Raw genomic sequence first — 23,223 nt, 5'->3', positions numbered from 1 at the left:
TCTGGCAACAACTTGCTGTTAACAGGGAGCCTGACATCAGTGTTACTCACAGGCATTGCTAAAGTGCTGGATTTTGGCATAGCATTTAAAAACCTCTATATTTACAGAAACTGGTAATACTACTTCCATACCCGTTTGTCAATGTCAAGTTTATTGATTTTTAATGAAGACACCTGTACTGTCCAAATGGGAGACTTAAATACATAGTATAATCCTTTAGGAAAGTGTTCTCATGTTCTGTTGGTGCCTAGAACATAGAATGTGTCTGGGACACAGCACTTCGCAGGTGGAGTTTGCAATTGCGTAGGTAGCTCTGTGCATGAACTTTAGGGAGTATAAAATTTGGGGCCCGTTCTGTGTGGCGTTTCATTGACCTTGTCCTCCAAGGAAGTACAGGTTGCTATTAACTTTCCGGTAGTGAAGTCAGTTCAGTCCTCATTAAAGCTTTAAGCTGAGGCTGGCCTAGTTCTCTGCAGACAAATTCCAGCTCACATCTGCCCTCCGTGCCTGGATTCACCCAGAAGCGGATGATTTATTAAAATCCCATCAGTAACATCGGTGCAATGCTCACGGAACACCACTCAGGGTGCTGGAAGCAGACGCTGAGTTTCAGGTATGTACGGTTTTTAAAGTAGATGACTGGTCAACTTTGCACCGTCTAGCATCCCGCTTCATGAGTGCACAGACTACTGTGGTCATGGCTCCAAGCCAACCACAGCTGCTCCTGGGCAGAGCTCAGAAAGCAGGTTCATGAGTGTAGCAACAGGGCCCCTACAGGGGCAAGACGCTGAGACTTGTCTTATGCGCAGAATGCACTGTACCGTGACTTACTATCGCGCCTGCATTTTGTTCTTCCCCTTGCTCCAAGGTGCTAAAGTCCCCACCCCCTTGACAAACCAGAGTTCAAATGCATAAGGAGTTGGTACTGCTGGGTTTTGTCCAGGTTATTTATTAGCCCAACAGAGGTACCCAATGTACAGTCATTTTGACTCATGAACAGTAATACCCAAAGAAACATCTAATACTTAAACCCCGAGGAGAGGAGGTAATAAGACATTGGAACACTGAAGACTGTTTAAAGCATTGTTTGGCAGATGCTAAAAGTGCAAACTGAAATTACTACTGAGATTTATAGGCACTGTGTGTAGAATGTGCAAAAGTTTGCAAAGTGTTTTTGGCATTGCTTATCAAATACATTTCTTAAAAATATAAAGCTTCCTTTCTCTCACAGCTAAAGGCAATTGAAAAACATTCAAAGAATAGCAGTACTTGTACAGTAACACAGGTGAACCAAGTTCATTTTCCTTCCGGAAACGAAGGTGTAGGATGGCAAGAGCCCCAACCAATGCCGCTGTCCAGAAGCCACCCACAGAAACTTTTGTTGCAAAAGCCTTTTATTCTGAAAGTCACCATCCACCAGCCGAGCATCTGAGGTACCTTGAAAAACCCAAATGGAGAAATCCAGTGAACAATCCAGATAACTGTTGGAGGCACAGGACACAGGCCATGTGACAAAAGCACTGTGTAACAAAGAATTTCTAGTAAGTAAATACAATTGAGAAAAATCCTCAGTAACTTAATCTGCTTATCCTCCCTCTACATCAGGGCAAGAGCTGAACCCAAGGCAGCCTGCATTTTGATTTTACGACTCAAGAGCAGCGCTGGGGGACACCTGGCCCTGCCCAGGCAACTGCCTTTTCAGTAAACCTGCAGCAGGCTCATTTTTGTATCGATACCAATTTCCAAGTGGCCCTGGGCAGAAACAAGCTATTTGCCATGCCCGACTTGGAAAGGAGTAACATACAGGCTGGGTTTTTAGGACGGGTCTCAGGTATCCTTCCTCTGCTATATTTCCTTAGTTACCGTAAATTAGAATCTTCCTAGTGGCAGATGAACGTGGTCCATCCTGGGCTCTGCCCCACATCCCATAGGGTGCTTCTCCCCAGTGTACCCTGTCTGCATGCTAGGTGACATCTTAAGAACCCCCTGGCACAGGAAGTTCTAAGATGCTACAATTACTAAGTAATTGTAACTTTAGATGATTAGTTACTTGTAATCATGAACATTTGGATTTCAGAGGCTGAAGGAGCCTTACATGATCATTTTCTTTAAGAGTTAGGCCTGAGGGGCTGGTGCTGTGGTGCAGCGGGTTAACGCCTTGGGTGCTGGTTCAAGAACTGCCAGCTCTCTGCTGTGGCCTGGGAAAGCAGTACAGGATGGCCCAAGTCCTTGGGCCCCTGCACCCACATGGGAGACCTGGAGGAGACTCCTGCCTTTGGATTCAGGCAGCTCCAGCTGGTGGGGGAGTAAACCAGCAGATGGAAGACCTCTCTGCCTCTTTCAGGCCTAACCTCCTTAAGAGCTCTTTATAATAGCAAATAATTTAACTATAAAATTGTAAACATTCCAGGAGTACAACCGGCCCCTGTGGGCTATTTCACAGAATGAAGGGTTATGCTGTGGACTCCACTGTGGCATGCAGGGTGCACAAAATGGAACACAGGGCAGTGCTCATCTACGACTAGCATCCAACTTACCAAACTGTGTAAACTTCTAACTTGCATTTTTTTCATTGGCTTTTGGCTTGGAAGTTTCCTCTGTGGTCTGAAAGGGAAAGCAGAAGCACCAGTGAGCTCCCTCTGGCACACATGTCACAATCTGGGGCACTAGAATGAAAGGGACGACAGGCAGCCTCCGCAGGCCAGACACTCCCTTCTCTCGCCGCTTGGCAGAACACGGAGTTCTTCCCCCCCGAGTTTATAAGCTAAATGACCTGAAGTTCTCACCTGGAACTTGTTAAGGCCGGGGTAGTTTAACAAAGCCATCCAAGAACACCTATCACTCCATGGTGAACCCCATTCTTGTACCTGGGGCCACAGCTGGCCAGCTAGTCCACTCGGTGGTAGTGCTTTCCAGCTTTTGCTAAACAGCTGCAGAAGAAGCCAGTGCAGGGGCAGTGGGGGGATGTGCAGTTCCATAAAGAACAGCCTGGGTTTGGGTCTTGGTCCCCCTCCCAGCTTCCTGTTAATGTGTACCCTGGGAGGTGGCAAGTGAGGGCTCCAGTGTGTGGGGGCCTGCCACTCAGATGGGAGACCCTGAGGGAGTTAATAGTTCCTTACGTATGCCACTTTATCAATCCTGTCTCAAACAGTTCAGAATGTACCACAGGAACATTTCACTATCTTGTTAAAAATTGAGGCTATTGGATGTTTTTAGAACTACACACTTAATCTTTCACTGCAGTCAGGGAGTCATGGTAATATAATAACTGTTAGAATCGCGCATTCTGGAAACTGGGAAGGAGCTGGAAGGTTTGTAATCCAGCTTCTACTCCTGACCACAGCTTGCGTCAGTGTAACAGGAAGAGACAGGTTCTGGAGCACTAAGGTAGACCCTGTACTTCCATTCACCCACTTTAGTTCTACCGACAAACCAGGCTGTCCTCCCTCCCAGGTGGTATCTAGTGAGTACACTGACCCCGGAAATGCTCATTCCATACTGGGGTGCTATTTGAACAAGGGCAGAAGAAACAGGCAATTAAACTGAGGACATTCACCTGCATTTTGAAAGCACCAGTTAAATTTCTGAAGTCCATGTATGGTCTTTTAGCAGGTGCATTTTCCAGTAACAGTATGCAGTATGTACTCACCCGTTCCTTAAACATCTTTATTCTAAATAGATTGCAATACTAAACATGACAGATCTGGGCTGTGTAACTGGAACCCGCCTGGTGCAGAGCTCCTGCCCTGGGCTCACCTGGGCTGAATCCTTTGCTTTGTCTCCATGCTTGGCAGCTTTGGAACTGGAGGCCGTCGTGGTCTTGCTTTTATCCTGCAACAGAGGCCGTGCACTGATCACTCTTCAGTAGCAGCGACTCTAGTGGCTGCAATCACATTCCTCTGGAGGACTCTAATGGCTTGGAGCTTTCCCTTCCCATTTACCTCCTGGAGACCGGGGGGGGGGGGGGGGGGTCACGCTGTGTGAGAAGGGGTTAAGGTGGGGGTGGGGTGCAACTGGGCCCTGCAATGAAGCTCTGCCCTCTCCCAGGGCTACTCCATGACCGGAACAGCAAGATAAAACACCTGTTGGCCAGGGTGCGGCAAAAAGACAACCCTTGTACAGCCCTACAGAAGACAGGATGGAGGCTCCTAACAAAATTAATAATCACCATGTGGTAGGGGGCAGCAATGCCTCCTGGGTGCACACCCAAGGAGAGGACATCACGTCTCCCATGTTCTCTGCAGCGGTATTCACAACAGCCGAGGCGTGGAGAAGATCCACGTGTCTGTCAGTGGACAAATGGCTAAAGATCCTGCCCTGACGTCGCATGCGCTCACGTCTATGTGGAAGGAACTGCTCCGCTTTCTTTCCAGCTTCCTGCTGATGCACACTCAAGTACTGGAGTCCCTGCCCCATCCATGGGAGACCCACATGGAGTTTTGGGCTCCGGGCTGCAGTCTGGCTCAGCTGTGGCTGTTGCAGACAGTGGAAGAGTGAGTTCTCTTTCTGGCTGTGTTTCAAGTAACTGTACAATGTGGCAATAGAGAACGATGGCTGGGAGCATTATAAAGCCACATGTACAGCATTTAACAGTGAACCATGTATTACAAGTAGCCTGTAAGTATAATTCTACAAAACAAGTAGGTAAAGGGACAGAGGAAATACACTAAATTATAGTGTTTGTAGGACAGTCAAGCTACTGCCTTTTATTTCCAAGTTGTGGCATCATGCAATGCAGGCTACATCTCTATCAGCTAAGATTGTACATGCAGACATGTGCACACACACGGGTATTCCAAAGAGTTGACATGAAAAAGCACTGTACCTTCTCTGTGGCCTGGGAGGTCTCCGCAGCTGGAGGGCAGCTGTCCAGGTCTCCCGAGAGGGCATCGATGGGGTCCTGGTCACCTGCAGGTTTCTGGGACAGAGAACCACCATGAGGGAAGGGCCCTCTGGGGCAGTCCCCTGTCAGCAGTCACACACATTAAGAAAAACACCTGTCTTCCCAGTAATGTAAAAAGATAGTAAGGGGGTGGCATCATAGCACAGTAGTTCACCAAAGTGCCAGTGCCAGGTCCAAAAGCTTTTCCACTTCTGAGCCAGCTCCCTGCTAACGTTCTGGGAAGGCAGAAGATGGCCCAAGGACTTGGACCTCACTACCCATGTTGGAGACTGATATGGGTTTCCCGACTTCAGCTTCAGCCTGGCCCCATCCCTAGCTGTGTTATTTGGAGAGTGAACCAGTGGGATAGAAGATCTGTGTTTGTCACTCTTTCAAATAAGGTTTGTTTTACTATATTTTTTAAAGATTACCCTGACAGTTTTATTTTCTATTGCTGGTTCATTCCCCAAATGCCCCTGCTGGGCCAGGGCAAAGCCAGGGGCTGGGAACTCAGTCTGAGTCTCCCACACAGGGGACGGTGACCCAGAGTGAGCATTACCAGGAAGCTGGCATTGGGCGTGTAACCAGGACTAGAACCCAGGCACTCTGTGGGATACCGGCATCCCGAGCAGCGAGCTAAACGCCGCACCCAAAGCCTCTCCTCTTCCCTCGACAGAAGTTCCGTGTCCTCTCGCCTGGAAAGTGGCACTGCCGACCACACAGGGCTTGTGTGGACCAGGTGGCTGTAAGTGCCCTGGCACAGTACCAAGTACAGAGTTGGCAGTCCATCATTTTAGCTTTAGAGTGTAGACGACAGCTACACTGAGATAATTCATGGAAACATGCTACCCTGGTGTTTACCTTTATTTCCTTTGATTTCTTTGTAGGTGGCTTCTCTGGTTTGTCCTTAAAACACAAAGCAGATTCTTGGTTAAACAGATCATTTTTAAGGTTTATTTATGTGCAGCTGGTGGTTATGGGACCTGTTGCTTTGGCTAAGATGGAGCACAGATTTGCAGTAACTGATAAGCCTCAGCCCCTACTGCTAGTCAACTAATTTTGCTTAGTCACTACCATCAGCAATCGTTCAAGAGCACCTGGGAAAACCTTGAGACTTTCTGCTTTCGTGTACTGTGATTCAGAATTCTTACAAGGTCATGACAAGCACTGTGTGTGTTCACGTTGTGCTTGGAACAGCATCCGACTCTCTAAGGCTCTGGAGGTGACTTTCAGACAGGGTTACAAGCAATGGGCTTATCAGGGATTCTCCCACCTTCAAGGGCAGGGCATTGCATGATGCACTTCGCGAGATGCACAACTGAGGAGGGGGAACTGCTGACGGTGCTCAGGGCACGCAGGTGCTAGCAGGGTGCAGAACCAGTTAAACCAGCAGATCTCCCCCACCAACTGAATCTGCACAGACGCAGCCTGGGGAGGTATCTTGGGCTCCACGGATTTGCTGAACAGGTCTCAGGAGGGCTACCAGTCATCTAACTGAACCCGAGAGGGTCAGCATGGGAGACCCAAGAAAAGCTGGCTTCTGCTTGGAGACCCAAGGCCTGGCACAAACACTGGGCTTGCAACCAGAGGTATGGCTTGACCTGTCTTTGTGACAGTGCTGGTGGGGGTGCAGAAGAAAGGGGGACCCAGGGCCAGGAGTGGCCATAGCAACTTGTCCCATTCATTACGCCAACACGGCTTGGAGAGACACTCCTTTGAGTGAGAAACTATGCACTTTTGCATCAAAATAACCTTTCCTTTAACTCTCCTTTCCATGAACTTTTAGAAGGTCCCTGGACATGTCTGGGAATTACCCTTAAGTGTCAGTGAGAGGCTGAACAGCATGCGAGCAGCAGACGGCATTTGTGCAAGTACACAGGAGCGGTGGCCTTGAGGGTCTGCTGGTCAGCGCTGGCACCCCCAGGCAGGCAGAGTGTCCAAGCACGCACCTCCAGCTCACATCAGGACAAGTTTGCATTTTCCAAGCCTGGCGCTGAGAATCCAACCCTCTGCGCAGTGCCCCGTTTACCTGCTCGCCCTGGTCCAGCAGGTGCCTGTACTCGGGGGGAATGGTGTCATCTCTCTCCCCCAGCTTGTGTCTGTGTTCCTTTTTGGCTCTTTCCTGGAAACGTGGAGCAGAGACATTTAATGTTCCGTTCCTCCCTGCCTCTGAAATGCAGCATTCAGTATTTAGTCTGCTTGTTCTTAAGATGAAATGGATGACAACAGACTTGAGCTGGCGAGAACGATGTAGACCCCTATGCACAGAAGTGCATTTCCATTCTGTATTTTAAATGGAACCAACTAACTAAATACTTTTCCCCAGAAAATGTTAGGCAATCAAACTCAATGCTAGAAAATACGGTGGGGCCGGTACTGTGGTGTAGCAGGTAAATCCTCCACCTGCAGCACCAGCATCCCATATGGGTGCTGGTTTGAGTTCCGGCTACTCCACTTCTGATCCAGCTCCCTGCTGATGCATCTGGGAAAGCAGAAGAAGATGGCCCAGGTGCTTGGGCCCCCATACCCACATGGGAGACCTGGATGAAGTCCCCGGTTCAGTCTGGCCCAACTCCAGCAGTTGCAGTCACTGGGGGAGTGAACAGGCAGATGGAAAATCTAACTCTGCCTTTTGAATAAAATTTTTAAAATTTTTTGTCCTGAAACAATTTGACTTTTCAAATGCTGTACCTTGGCATGAAGGGAGACAGTGTTTACAAGTGTGATTGTTAAAAATGAGAAGATAGACACTCCTACCCAAGGGCCAGGGCCGAAGCCAGGAGAGCAAACTCAACCCAAGTCTCCCATGTGGGTGGCAGGGACCCAACCACCTGAGCCATCAGCTCTGCCTCCCCTGGGGTGCACATTAGCAGGGAGCTGGAGGCAGGAGCCGGGCCTGGCCCCGAACCATGGACTCCAACACGGGACATGCTGTCCTAGTCGGCGACCCAACCACGTGGAACAAATGTCTGCCACCTAATGGGGCTGATGATTTTCAAGTTGCTCTTGAATAGGACAGCAGCAGGATGGGCGGACGGGGCTCGCTGCTTGGGCTGCAGTGAGGAGGCCACACCAGCTCAGGGAGGCTTGGCTCCGGCACAGGGCTCGTGACCTCGGAGTCCATGTATTTTTCTGCATCATTTTTCAACTACGGGTTAAGTTCATGTCAATGTTCCTATGACAGTCACAGAATCCAGGTCTAAGGATTCTCTGAAATGCTGACCTGGCTGGTTCCACGCCGTGAGCTGGGCGGATATAAACGTTTTCTATACTGCAAGGGCTAAATGCGTGCTCACTCGTGTTGTGTCAAATATGTGAGGTGAGCTCTTCCTGTCCTGCACACACCTCTGCGCGCTGCTGCCTGCCTGCCCCTGCGTCCTCCCCTGGGAGTACCGACTCGGGCCCACAGGCTCGTGCAGGAAAAGCCACTGCAAGCCTTCTGCCAGGCAGGTGGCCTGTGTCACTCCAAGTAGAGACCGTGACAACCCACATAGGTGGGCAGGCGTGTGTGTGTGTATCATGCATAGGATGTCCTCACTCCAGGTAAGAGCAGGAAAAGTTAATGTGCGAAGAGAATAAAGTCAGCAAGCAAGGCTGTGCTTTTCCCTCACAACACAGTCTGGTCTCACCAACAGGATATTTGCCCATAACACAGTCTGGGCCATCAACAACTCCCCAGCCAAACAAGGAAAACCCCATGGAGCAGGGCAATGAGGCAGGCTAGCCAACGGTGCACCGACTCTGCACACGGTCACGGCCGCTCCCTCTCTGCTGTACAAACCTCAGGGCCAGGGCTGCTTCTTACCTTCACTTTGTCCTCCATGGGCTTGTTCTCATCGGGATCAGGCTGCCTTTGGCCAAGACTGTCAGAAAGTTTATCCAAGGCATCGTCGAGTTCCTTGTTGCTGGGCTAAAAGGCAAATAATTCTCCCTCAGTCATGGGCAGTCAACTGTGTCAGGGGCAGATCAGCCCAGGAGGGGCCCCACTTCCTTGGAGGACAGGGGCAGAGAAGCGCCGAGACAAACACAAGGAGCTGTGGCAACTGTGAACCTGACTGGTCTGGGAACTCAGTGCCTCCACCCGCCCAGCCTATCTCCTTGGTGAGAATCCCAGCCGCCCATGGGTCATCGGGGACCACACCTCAGCAGGTACCCTGGATCACCTGGATGGTCCAACAGCAGAGGAACCAACCACGTTGCTTTCACTTAGCAATGAAACAGGATGAGATAACTTGGAGTGAGGACCCAATTGTGCTGTCCAAAAATCCAGATTTAGGATTCTACAACGCAGGCTGGGTGCTGCTTGGTGGGTCTGCAGGCACACTCCCAGGCCAGATCCTAAAGGACAGGCCATGGGGATGCCAGGGAGCCCAGGGGACAACCCAGTGTCCAGGAGGGAGAGGGCTTCTGTCACACAGAGGACAACAGGTTTCTAAAGAGCTCAGAGGCTTCCGGAACTGCTGGGAGCCTCTCCCCACCCTCAGGAAGCCAGGAGCAGAGAGGGATAGGAGCAGGTGTTCTGGAGAGGGGGTGGGGGTTACGGCCATGCCAACAGCTGCACCCAGGGGCCCAGACAGCCTATTTCCTCTAACACTGAGTTACCATAGGACTAGGGCAAGTTGCTGAACCCCTCTGAGCCTGTCCCACGGGACGTGACCTATGAATAACAGCTCTGCTCCCAAGTTGTTGAGAAGCATCCATGATCAGGAAAGTGCAAAACAGCCCCTGGATGCTGGCACGCAGTAAGTTCACGGTACTCCAATGTGCTGTGTTTAAAATGCTGTCTTCCACCTCCAGGTGCGCTCAGTTCAGAAGCGTGTCTCCTGTCTGCACTGCAGGAGACACCGTGCTGGGCTCTGTCTCAACAGCATAGAACTTTCTGGCTGATTTCAGCATGATCATCCAGTTTTATCTGATGCCCATAACCATCCTCTACACCAAGCAAACGGGGCAGGTTTCTCCGTGGGGGGTGGGGTCGGGGGGAGGGAGTAGATTCAGGGATGCTAAGTCAGCTGCCAAAGACACACTTTTAAAAAGTGAATGGAAGGGCTGGGGTGGAGGTGCAGCTGGTGTTGGGTTAAGATGCCCGACTCCCCTATCAGAGTGACTGGGCCCAGTCTTGGCTCTGCTCTCCATTCCAGCTTCCTGCTCGTGTGCACCCTAGGAGGCAGCAGGTGATGGTTCAGGTCCTGGGGTGCTTTGTCACCCATATGACAGTCTTGGATTGGGTTCCTGGCTCCAGCTGGCCCAGTCCTAGGTGTTGTGGGCACTTAAGGAGTGAATAAGTAGGTAGAAGATCTCTATAGAATAATTTAGGATTTATTTGAAAGGCAGAGTGACAGAGAGGAGAGACAAAGAGAAGGAGGGGGAAGAGTGTGTGTGGGAGGGAAGAGGGGAAGAGAGAGAGAGAGAATTGATCCTTCATCTGTTGCATCACTCCCTAAATGGCCACAAAAGCCAGTGCTGGGCCAGGCTAAAGACAGAAGCCAGGCACTCGATCCCAGGCTCCCACATGGGTGGCAGGGGCTCAGGTAGCCGGGCCATCACCAGCTGCGTTCCCAGGTGCACGAACAGGGGGTTGGATGAAGTGCAGCAGCCGGACTCAATCTGGTGCTCCGATAGGGGTGCCAGAGTCTGGCCCAACCTGCTGCACCACAGTGCCGGCCCCTCTGCTGTTCAAGTCAGTAACAAACAGGGAAGAGAACTGAAATGGCAACGGTAGCCGACGTTATTACGAGATTCTTCCTGTCTGCTGAACAGGGACTTCTCTCGTTGTGTCTGTGTATACACGTGCACGCGCGTGCATGTACACACACACACCCCACTTTGCTGGTTTCAAGTGCCCAGCATCACGGTTGCTCACAGAGCAGCTCCCCAGCCGGGTCTGGGCTGTGTCGTCTGTGCCCCCTGGATGTTCTCAGGCGACCTGGGGCTGACCCGACAGGATGACGACCCAGCAGACCCCCACTGCAGCCCTTTAGCCGGCTTTGTAGCTACATCAACAGGCAAGGAAGCGGAGCCAACTTGCCTCCTACGCTTCAAAAGCTTGCCACACAACAGGGGGACCTGGGTGGGGGAAGCCCTCTGCCTGCTGCAGGGCTGCAGGGGGTGGGGGGCACAATAGCAGGTGTCACCAGGAATAGATAGAAAATTAATTACCAGGAAGGCTACAGTGGTTTTCCAATGTGGCAATTCAAAACACAATGCAAACGACTAGGCTTTGAACTTGGATAAAGCAACAATGACATTAAGGCCCTCAGCCGTGTGTCGAGTACTTTCACACACCTTCCAGTGCCCTCTCCCCGTGCAGCCGCCTAACCAAGCCCTTCCCAAACAGGAGGCGCGACCTCCTCACAGCCATCTCCGCTTTCGTTTGTGGTGAGCAGGTACCTCTTCCTCCTCGCGGTTTATTCCCCACAGAAAGGATGCTGCTTACCCGAGTGTCAGGGGGTGGGGCCGCGGCGTGGGTGACGGAGGCAGGGCTTTGGGAGACCACTTCCGAGACGGCAGCAGAGAGCATGGCATCGTCGAATTTCTTGTATGAACGAGAAGACACTTGGATCAGTCACTGCTGTATATAAAGTCATGCCCACCACACCACCCCGCGAATACAGCCCGAGCGCTCCTGCTCCCGACCCAAATCCTCCCACAGTAACACAACCTCCGTGGTGGTGATCTGCTTCCTTCTCCATGGCCTTGTTCCATGGGACTTCCTGTTTCCAGGGCGCGTTCAGATTTTTATTCCGAACACTGGATAATTGAATCATTTAGACTTCTGTGGCTCTGCAGTTTGTGTACACATTTCTTGTTGTGCATTTAAGTTGAAGTTTTTCAATTTGTAATGAATGGTTCTAGGTTTCCCACAAGTTTTGAAGTTTATTTGAGAGAGACAAAGATCTCTTCCATCCACTGGTGTACTCCCCAAATGCCTGCAATAGGCTTTGGGCCAGGCCAAAGCCAGGAGCCCAGAACTCTATCTGGGTCTCCCCCATGGGTGGCAGGAACTCAAGTACTTGAGCCATCAGTGCTGTCTCTCAGGATGAGCATTCGCAGGAAGCTGGATGAGAAGAGGAGCAGCCGGGACTTGACCCAGGCATTCCAGTCTGAGATGTGGTTGCCAAGTGGATTAACCTGCTGCACCACAACGCCTGATGCTAGTCAACTGCTCTGGCTAAGTGCCAGAAGTGCATCTTTTTATGTGCTGGCTGTATTCTGCCAAGCTGCTCTCTCCAGGAAATCATTATGCTAAAAACAATGAATGAGAACGTCCGCTTTCCCATGGCCTGGCCTGGCAGGATTAGAGTTCTATCACATATTTTCATTTCTGGTAATCTGCTCAGCCCATGGCTGCTGCGGGCCTCTGGGGCATGGACTAGCAGATGAGAGCTCTCTCTCTCACAAAAAGACTGTGTGTGAATTTCCTGTTTGCTTCCAGTATTACTAGGGGAATACAGTAAAAGATGTTCATTTTTATTAGTTTGAAAGGCAGAGTGAAAGATAGAGATCTTCCGTCCACTGGCTCATGCCCCAGATGCCTGCAACAACCTGGACTGGGCCAGGCTGAGGGCAGGAGCCAGGACTCCATTCAGGTCTCCTGCATGGCGGCAGGGACTCAGCACTTGAGCCGTCCCGACGCCTCCCTGGGGCATTAGCAGGGAGCTTTGCTGGAAGCAAAGGCAGAGGCGGGACTTGATCCTGGCCACTCCCACAGGGGATGTAGCCCGCTGTACCACAAGGCCCACCCCCGGGGAGTAGTTTATGATTTCTTTACAAATAGAATCTGTCCCATTTTATTGTGAGTAAAGAACATGCTGTGTAGAGGAACCACTCACACACTGGAACACTGATTATGAGCCCCTGTGGGGCACTTCCTGGGCCTCCCCCCACGTAACTGCCCATCGCAGCCATTCAACGGTTATCCCCTCTGTCACTTCTACTTTAATAACTGTAGCGCGGACACTAGTGATCGCTTTTCCTTGGCTAGGTTGTTAAAAAACTACCCTTAGAAAGTTTTTTTTTTTTTTTTTAAATCTTAAATCCCTTATTCCTTTCTGGAGGGGAGCACAGACATCTACATTCAGTGCCACAGTCTCCAAGTCTTTAAATCTCTAAAAGAAAAGCCCAGCTACGTGCTAAGAATTAAGACAGGAGGAGGACGTTCCCACAACCTGGTCACAACAATTTCTGCATCTCTGCAGAGATCCGAGTCCTTAGCCCTGGGATACCACACACGGCCTTCTTCCCTGTATCTTCGGGTTCCCAGATCCGGGCTGGGCCTCCCCATGGCCTTGATGCCTGCCTGCCTGCCTGCATAGAGGAGGAGGAGGAGACAACGGCCTGGGACTGGGAGGCGGCAGCCCGGCATTTGCACAGCAGTGTGGGCAGCGAGCCCTCCTTGGAGGGTGTCCTGATACAGCACGGGCAACGTCCGACTCCTCCAGGGAAGCACTGTTTCTTGTGGCCGTCAGTCCTTTCTCAGCTGGTGCAAGTTCAAGTCCTATACCACTGTCCTACAGGGACCTGTTGACCTGTTTTCTAACTGACTTCCCACAGAACTCTCACATCCAGTGGTTTCAAAAGTGGCTTCACTGTGAACAGAAAATCCAGCCCCCACGAGAGGTGGTTACATAAGCTGGGGATGCTAGCAGATGTGCCACATGCATTTCTGCACAAAAAGCCGAGAGCAGGGGCCGGTGCCATGGTATAGTAGGCTAAGCCTCCACCTGTGATGCTGGTATCCCATGTGGGCACTGGCTCGAATCCTGGCTGCTTTAATTCTGATCCAGCTCTCTGCTGTGGCCTAGGAAAGCAGTGGAAGATGGCCCAAGTGCTTGGGCCCCTGCACCTCCCCTGTGTGGGAGACACAGAGGAAGCTCCGGGCTCCTGGCTTCAGATCGACCATTGAGGCCATTTGTGGAATGAACCAGCAGATGAGAGACCTTTCTCTCTTCCTCTCTGTAACTCTGCTTCTCAAATAAATCCTAAAAAACAAAAAAGCCAAGAACATCCCATGGGAGAGAAACTTGCCTCTCAAGACCCAGCGCTGCCCCAACTGCGTGAATGTGGATTAACAGAATTTCTCCTGAGGGGCCTGTCCACACCACGTGGAGCTAAGTGTTCGCAGGCAGGAATCTGTCGAGCGATAAACTAGACTGAATGGGGAATGCCGTCTGCAAGGTCATCTTGGATAAACTCAGACCAGGATTCTCTTCTCACAGGGGCACTCCGAGTACTACACGCTCGAGGGCTCAGTCAGTGGGCCCACGTGACGCGGTGCGTGCGACACGTTTTTAGGGCTACCGCGTGCTGAGGGCCATTCATTTCGCGACAGTTCCTTCAGCTCCCAATGTACAAGTTTCCATGGGTCCCGCCCACCCTGAAGAGAAGCCAAGAACGTCACACTTACGAGAGATGAGGCGCTCGACGGACCCGAGAAGTCCTCAGACAAGGCGTCCAGGAGGAGGTCCTCGCTCAAGGCCTGCAAGACCCAGGAAAGGGGTCAGCGTCCACCCCAGCGCTGTCCCCTTCACAAGCCAGCCAGCTCAGTGCATGCACAGGGATCCCCTCCCAAGTTAGTGACGGCGGCCACAGTAGCGGACATCGAAGGAACGCGTTTGCTTACTTGAAGTTGTGCAGTGGGCTCTGATGGCGGGAGTGGTTTTCCATCTTTATCCTATCCAGGGAAGAAACAGGGCATTGAAACACATTTTATTCCAAGTAGGAGATCTTGTACACACTGTAGGATCAAGAGGCTATACCTACCATTGGACGTTAAACAAAACAAAACCACTTACTTGAGAGGCAGAGAGCAAGCGAGCGAGCGAGTTACCCCACCTGCTGGTTTACTCCCCCAGTGCCTGCAGCAGCCGGGGTTAGGCTGGGCCAAAGCTGAGAAAGGAACCCAGGTACATGAGCCTTCACGGCTGCCTCCCAGGGTGAGCTTGAGCACAAAGCTGGAATCAGGAGCGGGAGCTGGGAATTGAACCCAGGTACTTCAACATGGAACGTGGGCATCCTAACCGGTGGGCTGACTGCCCCCTCTCTGCTGTGCATTTCAAACTACGTGGGTCATTTCGCCAGAGAACACACTCTAGGTACCTCACATGTGGCAGACAGTCCTGGGGCATGGGGACCATGCGTGGGATCGGGCATGGTGTGACCTCAGAAGCCTGGCACCCAGCACAGGGAAGGGCCACGGTGCTGCCATGGGCTTGCAGGATACTGCAGGACAACCTGGAACTACCCAGGGACGAGCTTTGCAGAAAACATGGGATAACTTCACATGCCACACATGGACCGCGTGCCATTCCCCGACTTGGGCATGGGGAAGACCACAGAGAAGAGCATCAGGCCCCTGCCCACAGGCAGTGGGCGCTGTGGCTGGGACACTGAGGCTGGGGGCTCAGAACACGCCAAGCCTTCAACCACTCTATGGGCCGCAAGACCGGCAAGGCATGTGGGGCTCTTTAGTAAAACGAGATCTAGAACGTAACACTTAGTCCCATTTATCTATACACACACACACACACACACACACACACGCAGGAAACTGGTCCAGGGTCTGCCAGCTGTGTTTCGTGCACTTACAACATGAAGGGCAGTGGGTTTGGAGAGGTCACCTGCTTCCTGGGGCTGACATCAACTTGTGGGTATCCCTCGCCACCCGCCCTGCGGTTCACCCGCACTCTGACCACTCTGCAATGTCAAGGGGGTGGTCCCCACCACACCCCAGATACAAAGGCAGCAAATGTTCCAAACAAGGAACGGGACCCCGGGGATACCCCAGCTCCACACTCCAAGGGAAATGGATTTCCTATCATGTCATCACCACGGCGGGTTAAACCACGCCGACATCCCACATGGGTGCTGGTTTGAGTCTGGGCTGCTCCACTTCAAAGCCAGCTCTCTGCTAAAGTGCCTGGGAAAGCAATGGAAGATGGCCCAAGTACTTGGACTCCTGACCCATGTGGGAGACCCAGATGAAGCTCCTGGCTTCCACCTAGCCCAGCGTTGACTGTTGCACACATTTAGGGAGTGAACCAGAGGATGGAAGACATCTCTAACTCTGCTTTTAAAATAAATAGATCTTCGGGCTGATGCTGTGGTATAGCAGGTAAAACTGACATTTAAGCCGGTGCTGCGGCTCAATAGGCTAATCCTCTGCCTGCGGCGCCGGCACACCGGGCTCTAGTCCCGGTCGGGGCACCAGATTCTGTCCCGGTTGCTCCTCTTCCAGTCCAGCTCTCTGCTGTGGCCCGGGAGTGCAGTGGAAGATGGCCCAAGTGCTTGGGCCCCTGCACCCACATGGGAGACCTGGAAAAACTCCTGGCTTCAGATCGGCCTAGCTCCAGCCATTGTGGCCATTTGGAGAGTGAACCAGTAGATGGAAAAGTTCTCTATAACTCTGCCTTTCAAGTAAATAAGTAAATCTTAAAAAAAAAAAAAAAAGTAGATCTTAAGGAAAAAAAAAAACTCTAAATGCAGAAAGGCATCAGAACGAAGGCATCTAGACTGAGGGCTCGGGACAGTCCCTGCTAGTCCACAGCCAGTGCCTGTGGATGAGCGCGTCCCAGCACTGCCGACGGAGCCGAGACAGGGATCGTTTATAAGCAGCGGCTGTGAAGCTGCCAGCATCCATGTGGCTGTCGGTGCACCTGCCCTGTTTCAGTGACCGCACTTAAGTGGCAAGACGCACCACCTGTACTTTCCAAATAAGGAAATCAGCCCACCTGCCTCTCACTGTTAACCAAGCTCGCATTTTTTCAACTTGCATCTCAGAGTTGCAAATTGTCCTTCACAGAAAATAACTTTTTTATTGTGGGCTTTCTGTATTTCAGGTACTGGGATAAACCTTGTTAGAGAGGAAGGCAGACATTAGACTTCCCTCCCTTAGCAAAGAACGTGAAGCCCACGTTGGAATATCATAGCTTCCTAGCTGATGTTCTGTGCCATGAGTCTGCATGGTTTGAAATGTTAAGAAATGAGATCTTTATGTTCCATGTCCGTTCCTACATCCCTATGCTATATAGATAAATTCAGTATGACTTAAAGTCAGATAGGGAAAACACTCCACCTGTTTACCTTAGCCTCTTCCAGTCTATAATCAGGGGGAATGGTTTCTTCCTTTTCACCAAGTTTTTCCCGCTCTTCTTCCTTGGATTTCTCCTGAACAAAAAAAAAAAAAAAAAGTCACATCATTCCCCTTGTTAAGATACCGTTCTCCCCCTCAAAGGGTGCCTGGGTGACAACATTGGGCACTGGGGGTAGGCAGAGTTACCTTTAGAACACACACAGGGGTGTAGGTCTGGGGTTCCCGCAGTGACCTGTAATCTTTAAAGCTATCTGAGGACGGCAGGCTCAGCTGCCACCAGGCACCTGCTGGGCTAACGGCGTGCAAGGAGCAGTGCACAGCCGCCACTCAGCAGCGGGAGTGCAGGCAGACAGAGCCGAGACTCGGAGAAGGCTGCCACATGTGAGCTGTCCACCCTCCGTGGTCTCAGACCCTGGGGCTTATGCAGGGGTAGCTTAGTAAACAGGGCAGCAGATCAAGTTGGTGGGGTACAGACGACTAACCTATGCGGGAGGGGATGCTCCCTGATAGCTTTTTTCCTATAAGAATCTGAACTGCCATTACCTTGATTTTATCTGCCACAGGTTTCCCTTCTTCTGGATCAGCCTCCTTCCTCCCAAGGCTGCCAGCCAAGGCTTCCACGGCATCATCCGGCACCGTGCTCTTCTGATGGGATAGAGAAGCGGGTATACCGAGGAGGCGGTCAGTCATGCCTTCATCACACCCCACGACACAGTCCACACACGCACACCCCGATTTCAGGTCTAGATGAGAAGTGCATGCTGTCTTTTAATAACTGGAGCAGTCAACTGGACTAGGATCCATGGTTAGAAAACTTAAAATGTGGAGGACTAGCATTGTGGCACAGAGGATTAAGCCACTGCCTGTGACTCTGGCATCCCACACCTGAGCCCTAAAGGGTTTGAGTCCCGGCTGCTCCACATCCAATCCTGCTCCCTGCTAATGTGTCTGAGAAAGTAGCTAAAGATGGACCAAGTCCTTGGGCCCTGCCACCATGTGGGAGACCTAACTGGAGTTTCTGGCTCCTGGCGTCAGCCAGTCGGGGAGTGAACCAGCAGATGGAAGAGCTCTGTCTCCTTTTCGCTCTGTAACTGCCTCTCAAATTTTGAAAGCAAAAACAAAGCCCCACAGAAACTTAACATGTTGAAAGTCAGAGCAAGTTTTAAATGTCAGACAGACGTGGCGAGATGTACAATCTCACTCAGGGTTTTTGTTTAGAATTACAGAAGGCGTTGGCACGAGGGCTGCCAGGGAAGGAGATGGCCCAGGGAAGACCCTCAGAAAGCCCACAGGACGGGGCACTGTGCCCCGATTTCCATGGGTCCAGCCAGCCACCCTGGAGGTGGCCCAGAGAATGCTTTCTGACCGGGCTCCCACCGGTCAGCATGGATTCCCCACTGGCTCAGGGCTGTCTGCCTGTGAGCCACCTGCCCCAGCGTCCTGTGGTTCAGAGTGCAACTTGCTCTCATCTCACCATCTCGGGAGCTCAGGCCATGCTGGGGTTTCAAACACGGAGCATGAGTGACATAAAGGGAAAGTAAAGGAGAAGCCACGTTTATGCTAACAGACTGACCATGTCTGGGGCCAGTGCTGTGGTTCCGTGGGTAAAGCCACTGCTTGTGACACCTGCATCCCATATGGGAGTGTCGTTCCAGTACTGGCTGCTCTGCTTCTGATCTAGGTTCCTGTTAACTCGCAGGCTGGGAGGCAGCAGATGACTGGCCAAGCACTTGGTGCCTACCAGCTACATGGGAAACCTGCATTGAGTTTTGGACTCTCGGCTTCAGCCTGGTCCAGCCTTGGCTGCTGTGGCCATTTGGGGAGTGAACCAGTAGATGGAAGACATCACTTTCTATCACTTGGCCTTACAAATAAAGAAATCTTTTTAAAAAAGACTATATCTGGCTTTTCAAAACTTAGTAATGTGTATATCACAAGCTTAACTCATACAAGTCAATTTAATGGTTCATAGCCAGTATTTTTTTTTTTTTTCATGAGAAAACAGGATGCAGCAGGCCTAACAGGGATAAGCCCTGTTCTTGAAGGTGTGGTTTTCATTGTGTGGGTGCTGGGTCACAGTATCGGGGACTTTCTTATTGCCAGCCCTGACCAAGCAAGTGGGACAAACCCTGCTGGGTCTCACTGTATTCTTATCATAGAAGTCTCTGACCACACACTGAGTGTTTATTAGACTTTTAAAGTAAAACTGTCTTTGTCACATATCTATATCTTTATCTATAGATGTATAGTTTAGCCATCATTTCAAGTAAGACAAACTTTTTCAGCTATTCTCTGATGTAAAAGAAAACCCAGAAAAGGGAGCCTGAATGGAATGATTCATTGCCATCTGGTGGCTGGACATTGCAATGATTTTATTCCCAGGAGCAACTGCGCTACCCAAGTTGTTAGGGACGGCAGAGGTGTGCTGGCCGCCTGAGTGGTGACCTGGTGTGTGACACCTGCACTGTCCCCCACTCCCCGCTGCAGAGTCTTTGGAAACTACTGCTTCCCAAGCCCGTGCCCTCCGCTGAGCTTGTTTGAGAAACGACGGAGTGGAGGAGAAGCTAGGAGACACAGCAGTGCCGAGAATGAAGGGATCCAGGAGTGGGACTGAGGACGACAATGCCCATGGCTGCCATATTCTCTGTGGCCAGATTCAGAACTGGAGCTTGCGTCTCTGGATCTTCTCCAACTCTGCAGGCACACAAGACCCAGCCAGGGCCACTTCCTTCCTGTGGTCTCTGCGCCTTCACCCTGAAATCCCTACGCTGTTCCTGAGCCCTCGGACCTTCGCCACACCCACAGACACACCTTCTAGCTCCCCACGGGGTCACAGTCCCTGGAGTGCCAACAGCCTCAGCAAGTGTGTGTGTGTGGGGGGGCAGGAAAGGAGGTGGTTGAAGGGGCAAACAGGCAGTCCTTGTCTACCCCACTGGACACCCGGCATGCAACCCCCTGGGTCAGGGTGGAGCTGGAAAGGAACCAGCTGAGTGCTCTCAGGCCTGGCAGTCTCTGTTGGCACACAGGGTAGACGGCGTGGCGCTGGTCACCGGAGCTCTGCCCTGGAATGCTGCCTATTGCCTCCGACTCCCCTCCCTGCCCCTGTCCCTGCTTCTCACTGGTGTCACTGGCGTGGGACCCCACCTAGATTCCCTCCGAGTCTCTTCTTTGATGCCACTGCGGCTTGGGGTGTGGAAACCTCTAGCAAAGGGGGCGGGTCCTATCGTGGCCAGCAGGGAGAACCTGGACTCAGGTGATTTGCTGCTGTCACCCAGGCCTTCCCTGGCAGGAGGCAGCCACTTCTCAGCATCTGAGACACACGTGTGTGACACCTGCCTCGAGACTCCCTTTTCTCCACAAGTGCATGCACACCTCCTGGGGACATCAGGTGCGTGGCTCACTGGCCGTCCTCTAGATGGCGCCACGCACGCTTCTCAGAGCCATCCTGCCCACTGCCCACAAGCCTTGGCCAGTTCCTCCTGGGGAGGGCTTCATCACTCCAGATGCCTCTGCCCTTGCCCACGTGCAAGTGATCAGACAGTACCGTGCACTTGAGATGTGGCCCCGTCTACGCTAGGATGGCAGACAGCCAAGTGCAGGGTCCCCAGGGGAGGCTCTGAAACGTGAAGTGGGTCATTCAAGGTCAACCCAAAGCCTCCCTTCCCTGATGTGGAACAGGAAGCTGATGAGATGACAGGGGCAGGCTCCACAGTGCCCTCGGGGCCGTCTAGCGAGAAGATGCTGCCAAGCATGCCGAACAAGGGGGTGGTAGACATGGGCGCTGGAGGATCACTGAGCAGACTCGCTACAGCTGGAGGACACATGCTATTCTCTGCATCAGCAGACGGGTGCAAAAACCAATGAAACCATGGCAGGAAACAAAGGTTCAACCAGTGAAACGCCACACTTCAGAAACAACGCGTGCAAGACAGAAGACGCCGCGGGAGAAGAATTGAGTCAATCTGGGCCCCCCTGCTGGAAGAGTGGAGGGAGGAGGCGGTGCTCCTGGTGCCAATCATCCCACCGGAAAGGTCAGGGGTCGAGGGGAAGCAACATCACGCCAGCTACAAGACCCAGGCAAGCGGAAAAGATGCAGGGAGGCCAAAAGCCTGATGAGCCACAATGGCCAAGGAACTAGAAAGAACCTGAGAAGATGAGAGGAAACCAGAGCTTGCAACAATTTCATTAAACCGTCAGCCTGGGTTTCCATCACAGGGATTCAGGCACTCACCAGCGAGGCAGGCTTGGGTGGCACCGACTGTATACTGCACATGGACGTCCGAGGCACAGCTTCGGCCACTGGAGCGGGGACGGCAGCCTTGGACTCCTGGGGAGAGAAGCAGGTGCTCTGAGGAACTGCAGGAACGGGGGTTCACAATACACGCTGTATGAGACGCACCCACAAGCTGCTGCTGCTGTCAGGAGCTGTGAGCACGGTCCTCAGGGTGGGCAAGGGCCGCTGCCGTGGGGGGAGGCAGGGCGGGGCGTGCCACGGCTTCGTGGCCACCACTGTGTCAGTCTAGTGTTACCCCTCACCTTGGCCGAGCTACTTAGCCTCCGAGCTTCCATCTGCATCTGCACGGCTGCAAAGTGACCACAAGGGAGGTGTCCCGCGGGGCGGCCATGCGGCGGTGAGGGAGCGGAGGGGCGGGGCTGGGAACAGTACGTGCGAACACAGGAAGCGCAACAAACCTAAGCTGCTGCTATTTTTCTGTATTTCACTGTTCTGTTTTGTATTACAGCAAAACTGTACTTTTAAGTTATATACCTATTTCACTGTATTTTAATTTTGTATTTTATCATTCTATTGTTAACACATAAAATCTATTATTTTATATAACTTGTGTTTTATGTATCTTATAATTTTAGATGTTTTCTGTATATAATTTTGTATAGACATTTTATTTATAATTATTACAGATTGTATTATATGATAACAATGGAATAATATGGATTTACATAAATCTAAGAGCACGTTATATAAATGATGCAAAGCTACGGACAGACGCTAAGTAGCAACACAATACCAGAGGTTCTCAAAGTGCGGTCCCTGGAACTAACAGCTTCATGTTGTTTAAGATGACATAATAGTAATAAAAAAATTCTCAAAACTGGAGATTTACACTTTGAGAAACTTACTTCTGTTTTTCCAGTTGGCTTAGGCTGCTTTTCGTTACTCTTAGCCTGGCTAAAATCCTTGGAAAGTTCGTCAATAAGTTCTGACTCACTCCGAGGCTGTAAAATAGAAACACTGCCAATTATGAAGAGAATTTTTTAAAAGTAAAAAGTGTAAGAACAAATTTTATTTCCTATGTAACACATATTTTAGACCATATTTTAAGATTTCTTCTAAAACCAAAAGCTAATCTATATAGGGCACACTTTGCACTTACTAATGTAAGATAAAACTGTCGTGCAACAGGTAAGTAATATCAAACAACCTCTGCACCACAAGGCGGCAACGGTGTAGTCAAAGGTTTTCCCGCTACTTCAGTCAGAGGAGTCTTTGTTTAAATGAAATACTGTTCTCTCCGTGAAGATCCGGATAGTTTTTGAGATTGCCATCTTTCTGCTTCCTGAGGTCTTCCCTTCCAAAACAAGTCGCAGGAAGCGCAGATCACCTGCTCCCTTCCCGCAGACACATGGGGTCTGGGCAGGAGAGGCCTACCCTCCCTGGTCCTCTCAGGGCTGGTGGCATTGCTAGTCTGTGGCAGTGGAGGTCTCGTATGACCCCTGTCACCCTGGCCGCAGGGCGCTTGATGCAGCAGCTGGCCCAGCACGGATGGCCTTGGAGCGAGCCTCTGGGCCATCCACGTGACCCGTCCCGTGTCTCAGCCCCTCACTACAAGATGGGAACAACGTCTTCTTCACTCACCCTGGACTCAGGGATGACGTGCAAAACCATCTGGCGTGGAACTGGACGCTCAGTGGCTGGTGAGTGCTGCGGGTTAGCACCACTGTGACAGTCACTGCTGGTGCCACCAAGTTAAATACAGGCAACATGGGCTCTTCAGAGCACCTGATGCTGCGATGGGGCTCCAGCCCTAAGCGGCACCTTGAGCTAACCTACAGGGTCCTCTGGATATTCACGCCTCATGTTCAATGACTGTTACCTAGAAACTTAATGGTCCATATACCTCACAAGGAAACTGACTAATATAGGAAAAGGAGCCTGCTGATCAGCACAGTGTGGCCACCAGGGGCGCCCCTCTCCTCAGAATGAGGTTGGCCAGCACCATCTTAATCTATA

The 23,223-nt window shown here is 51.4% G+C and overlaps 1 protein-coding gene across 1 annotated transcript in view; it reads right to left on the bottom strand.

Moving 5' to 3' along the window:
- Positions 1–137: 137 nt before the first annotated feature.
- CAST (calpastatin) overlaps positions 138–23,223 on the bottom strand; it is a 67,574-nt gene continuing 44,488 nt past the window's right edge. The window contains 14 exon segments of the mRNA NM_001082270.1: positions 138–1,520; positions 2,538–2,604; positions 3,757–3,831; positions 4,826–4,918; positions 5,744–5,788; positions 6,912–7,004; positions 8,688–8,792; positions 11,319–11,417; positions 14,289–14,360; positions 14,505–14,555; positions 16,964–17,047; positions 17,517–17,621; positions 21,205–21,300; positions 22,113–22,208. Of these exon segments, the coding sequence (NP_001075739.1) occupies positions 2,554–2,604; positions 3,757–3,831; positions 4,826–4,918; positions 5,744–5,788; positions 6,912–7,004; positions 8,688–8,792; positions 11,319–11,417; positions 14,289–14,360; positions 14,505–14,555; positions 16,964–17,047; positions 17,517–17,621; positions 21,205–21,300; positions 22,113–22,208 (1,065 nt within the window). The 3' untranslated portion in view covers positions 138–1,520; positions 2,538–2,553.

This window comes from Oryctolagus cuniculus, chromosome 14 (assembly GCF_051225735.1).
Source record: "Oryctolagus cuniculus isolate XC-2025 breed Fujian yellow rabbit chromosome 14, ASM5122573v1, whole genome shotgun sequence".
Lineage (NCBI taxonomy): Eukaryota > Metazoa > Chordata > Mammalia > Lagomorpha > Leporidae > Oryctolagus > Oryctolagus cuniculus.
The sequence above is the reverse complement of the archived record's forward strand: the minus strand, read 5'-3'. Positions and strand labels throughout refer to the sequence as shown.